Below are 4,956 nucleotides of genomic sequence, written 5' to 3'. Positions count from 1 at the left end.
AAAATAAAATGTAGTGTATTGGAAAATGTATTTTTGAATTATAAGAAAAAAATAAAATTTTGCCAGAAATATATGAGAATGTATAGAGGTGGGATGAGACATTCTCTTTTTTTTTATGCAATAATGCTTATAAAATATATATTTAAATTGTAAATATACGTTGTTTTGTTTGAGGAACTATCATGAGCGAATGATTAGCCCAGTGGATAGGTAATTTGTTGCAGATTCAATTTTAACAAATGGTTGTTGTTTTATTGATTAATCGAATATTTAGCACAGTTGTACTAATTTTTATTATTTTATTGATTAGTGAAATGTTTATTCCCTTTTGAAATAAATTTATATAATTTCATTTTATTAGTCAATTTTTATTTTTATTGAAACTAATTTATATAATTTAATTGTAATAACTAAATTTGAAATAAGTAATTTTTTTTTATTGTTGCACACATATTACTAGTATCATTGTGTCGATTTCTTTAACAGACAATTCTACTTGTTTAGCAACTGGCCCATCAATGTTAGATTTCTCAATCCTTAAAGCCTTTAAGGTTTAGATTTACTATCCTAAAGCACCTCAAATTGAAGTTGTAATACGACGCCCTTTAAATTTCTTCTGGATTAAGTGCGATACAAATGGAGTAAGGATCATCTCAATTTCTTAAAAGAAAGGGAGGTGTCAATTACTATAGTTTTAGTATAAATAAAAGACATATTTGTACGTATTTCTAAAAATTGTGACATTAATTACATATTTATATATTAAAACTATAGTAATGGACTTTTCCATTTCTTTTGAGAAATGGAGAGGATCTTTACCCATACAAATGGTTCATCTTTTGAAAACTCTGGTCCATTTGGATTAAGTGCATTACAAATAGTTCCTCTTTTGGAAACTCTGGTCCATTTGGATTAAGTGCAATACAAATGGTTCATCTTTTGGAAACTACTACTTGTGAGTGTATTAAATGCATTGCTACTAATGAGTGTATTAAATGCATTGCTGAAAATCTCGGTACTTATATGCAGAGCTAAGGAGCATTATTCTACCAATCGTTAGTTGGTCCAGTGGTGATTGGCGCTGGACTTGGTAGGGAGAACCACGGTTCGATCCCTCGCAACTGCGATCGGAAGGGGGTGGAACCACTTGATGCCAGAACTCGCCCCCGAACCGGACTAAACCGGTGGTATAAAGCCAAAAAGAAAAGGAGCATTATTCTGGACATTAAAAATGCTTCTAAAAGAAACTGGATTTTTCTCTAGATTGAAATTGACTCTAAAAAGAAGTTAATAAAGAATGATGCATTGAAAAACGTTAAGTGCTAGAACATTCATTAGAAAGCTTCGACAGAATCGGTCATGCCGAAATCTTAATAAAAATGTACTAGTATTTCAATTACAACTCAAAAATAGAAAACATTCTAGTCTAATCATAAATGCATTCTTCTCTTGTTCATTCTTTGGAAACGCTTAATGATATCCGTATCATCGATTGTATCAAACACCTTTTTCTCCACAAATTTTACTAAGCAATCATTTAGCCATGAATTAGCAATTCTACTTCTCAACTCATTCTTAACATATTTCATCCCCAAGAACATTCGCTCAACACTTGCAGTGGCCATCGGTAAGGACAAAGCTAGTTTGACAAGTGTGTACACAAACCTAAATGTCTTATGCTTCTTTGTTCGAACAAGAGTCCTACAAAGTTCCGAGATACCAGTCAAATTGGAAAAGTAATCGCCTATCTTGACACTCTCAATACAAGTCTCTGATCGGTAAAATAGCAAGTGTACTATTTTGCCTCTTGTAATAATAGGGAAAATTCCCCGAATATCGATCTCAGGGACTGCGTAGGAATAATGAGTTCAATTAAAGGTTCAATTAAACAAAAACTTCAATTGGGTTTTGTTTGGTGATTATCACTTAGCGAAAAGTAGAATAAGCAGTAAATGAAATTGACTCTTTAACAAATTTGAGTAACATGCTAGGGATAGTGGATGATTAACTCTGTAACAACTCTGGAATTTCTATTGCAACAACTTATTTTCAATAATCAATTATCGGTTCTTAAGATTGTTTGATCCTAAGTCCTTAGTGAAAAAACCTTTGATCCTTCATCCTAAACCCTAAGTACTTAGAAGTTTACAATGAAATCAAGCAATTAAGTTATCAAGAATATCCGATTGCTATGAGGTATTCCTAGTCCTAGGTAATATCTATTATAGCATATTCTCATGAAAGCATTATCAATGGTGGTCTAACCTAAATGATAATCATACATCAATTCCAATTTGTCCGAAAGGAAAAGCACTAGAAACATCAAGAGAATAAATTAACAACGAGAAAAAATGATAGTTATTGCAATTACAAACTCAGAGTCATTAAAAAGTAAAATCAGAGCCACCCCCTAGCATTGGGGGGTTTAGATACTCATAGTATTCAAAGAAAACAAAATATGGAATAAAGACATTACAAGAAATTGGAGGAGATTGAATCTTCAATTGCTTCCGTTCATGAAGATCTTCTTCTCTCCCAAACCCTTGCTTTCTCCAATCTTCTATCGTATTCTCTTCTCTAGTCTGTCAAAAGTCCCCTTCTCCTTACACAAACTTCGTTCAAGTAGCTTCAGTATCAGTCTCAGTGTCATCAAAAAGTCCAAAGTACCCTTAATACAATACAGAATAAAACAAATCAAAAGTGAAGTTTTTGTCCGCATCCATCTACACGGGCCGTGTTGATTCACACGGGTTCCCGTGTCGATCTTCTAACTCACGTGGCTTTGTGTTTTGCATTAGGCCCATTAACACGGGCCGTGTTGATTCACACGAGTGCCCGTGTCAATCTTCTGACTCATGTGGCTTTGTGTTTTGCATCAGGCCCATCAACATGGGTCGTGTTGATTCACACGGGTGCCCGTGTTGATCCACTGACTTCAGCATTTTTCATGCATTCTTGAAGCTTTTGAACACGGGCCGTGTTGATTCACAAGGGGGCCCGTGTTGACTTCCAGATTCTTCAAAAACTTCCATATCTCAGCCTTCCAGAGTCCACAAAGTCTGACCATTATTTCCTATGATCACACGCATCAACCTGAAATACTAACACTACCAAACGAAGGCATAAAGAGGATCTTTTAACATAAAATCTAAACAAAATGAAATGCAATACCATAAATTAATAAACATGATAAACTTAACTTAAAAGAAATAACAACAACCAAATGTGTTACCGAAATGATGAATGTGTGCCGGATGAAAGACAAATACTTAATAGAAATGGTGACCGATCAGTCTCCAACTCACTAGACAATTCCTTATCTATGAGATCCTCAAAGTCATTTGGGTATAATCTAGCCAATCTCACAAGTTATTTAATGTCAAATGATTCAAATGAATAACAAGGACTCAAGCAAGCAAAACAATTGATCAACTCAGTATTTTCAGGTGTAAATCGATCATTCAACTCTTTCAATACCACATCTATGACATGTAAGAATCAATCATTATTGAAATAAAGAAAATTTGTAACAAAAGGAGAAATTCGTTTGGACCTCTTATCTTTCACATACCGAGACTCCATGTCCGGCACATCAATTTCAACATTACCACAAGAAGCCACAACTTTCTCATAAAGTGTTTCCCATCCACCATCTCTAAATTCTTGCAACTTTTTCTTGCATATTTGGACAAGTTCCATGGCATGCACAATATCTTGATCCCCCTTTTGCAATTATTGTGACAAATTATTTGTCAAAGATAAAATCTCAACCATTAAGTGCAACATAACCATAAAACTAAAAGTTTGCATAACAAGTAACAAACTTTTTGGTTCACCCTTAGAATGACTATCACTTTTCAAATCTCCGAACACTTCAATAATAGGAGTAAACAAATCAACCGACCTATTAAGAGTTTGAAAGTGAGATTCCCAACGTGTATCACTAGCTCTTGCAATGGACAACTCTTAATTTAAACCAGTACCAGTTTCCACCAATTCTTTTTCAATTAGATTTGCAAAATGAGCAACTTGTTTATTCGGAAGTAGAGTTTGTCTTTTGTTAGATGACCGTAAGAAAGTAACAATATTAGACACTTCACAAAAAAACCAATCAACATCTTCATGCTTTCTCACCATTGAAACAAGAGCCAATTGAAGTTGATGAGAAAAACAATGGACATAATAGGCTTGCGGATTTTTATTTTGAATCAAAGTCTTCAAACCTCCAAATTGACCACGCATATTACTTGCTCTATCATTGTATAAAGTTTCAATTGATTCAATTGGGTTGAATTTGAAATTGCAAATGACATCACCATTATCACATACTTTCAATGGATTAAACTAAGTTAAATTGAAAATTTGATAAATTAAAAATAGAGAAACTTATAGGGAGAGAGATGTTGATTCAGCTGCTACTTAGATTGGGAGTGTTGTTGTTTTGTTAAACCTAAAATAACAAAGTGTAGTAACAAAAAGGGTTAAAAGAGGGAAGGATAAATTAGTAAAAAAATTTAAAAATGAAGGGTATTCCAGGGAATACCCAATACCCCTCTGTCTCCGCCCCTGTTTGAGAGGTATGTTCTGCTTTGACAAGACGGTTGCTTCGACGAGGTTGACAAAGACTTGGTAGATTTTCTAAAAGTCTAGGACTCGTTCAAGAGGTACGTCGATGAAGTCATAAAACCAGATACTAGAAAGAGCAGTTTTAGGGAGTTCGAAGCAATTGTCAATGTGGAACGTGGTTAGTTAGCATTTTCATTTTAGAAGAAATGTGGTAACACGATCGGAAACCAAATTTGAAACAAGAATATAAGTGTCGGAATGCGTGAAGGATAACCATTGTTGACATATATCTTAGAGTAGTATAAGTACGAGAATCATACATTGCAATCGGAGTCACATAATTTCGTACATAAGCTTTATAGAACTTAAGTATCCAAGTGAAAGAGCGAA

At 34.0% G+C, this 4,956-nt stretch overlaps 1 protein-coding gene across 1 annotated transcript; it reads right to left on the bottom strand.

Moving 5' to 3' along the window:
- Window positions 1-1,430: 1,430 nt before the first annotated feature.
- Window positions 1,431-3,699, bottom strand: LOC131622950 (uncharacterized). The gene is made up of 2 exons (XM_058893959.1): window positions 3,572-3,699; window positions 1,431-1,701 (listed from the first exon to the last, which is right to left on the bottom strand). The coding sequence occupies exons 1-2, from the start codon at window positions 3,697-3,699 to the stop codon at window positions 1,431-1,433; spliced, it is 399 nt and encodes a 132-aa protein (XP_058749942.1).
- Window positions 3,700-4,956: the final 1,257 nt, after the last annotated feature.

The sequence above is a fragment of the Vicia villosa genome, unplaced genomic scaffold (genome assembly GCF_029867415.1).
Source record: "Vicia villosa cultivar HV-30 ecotype Madison, WI unplaced genomic scaffold, Vvil1.0 ctg.000045F_1_1_2_unsc, whole genome shotgun sequence".
NCBI lineage: Eukaryota > Viridiplantae > Streptophyta > Magnoliopsida > Fabales > Fabaceae > Vicia > Vicia villosa.
The sequence above is the reverse complement of the archived record's forward strand: the minus strand, read 5'-3'. Positions and strand labels throughout refer to the sequence as shown.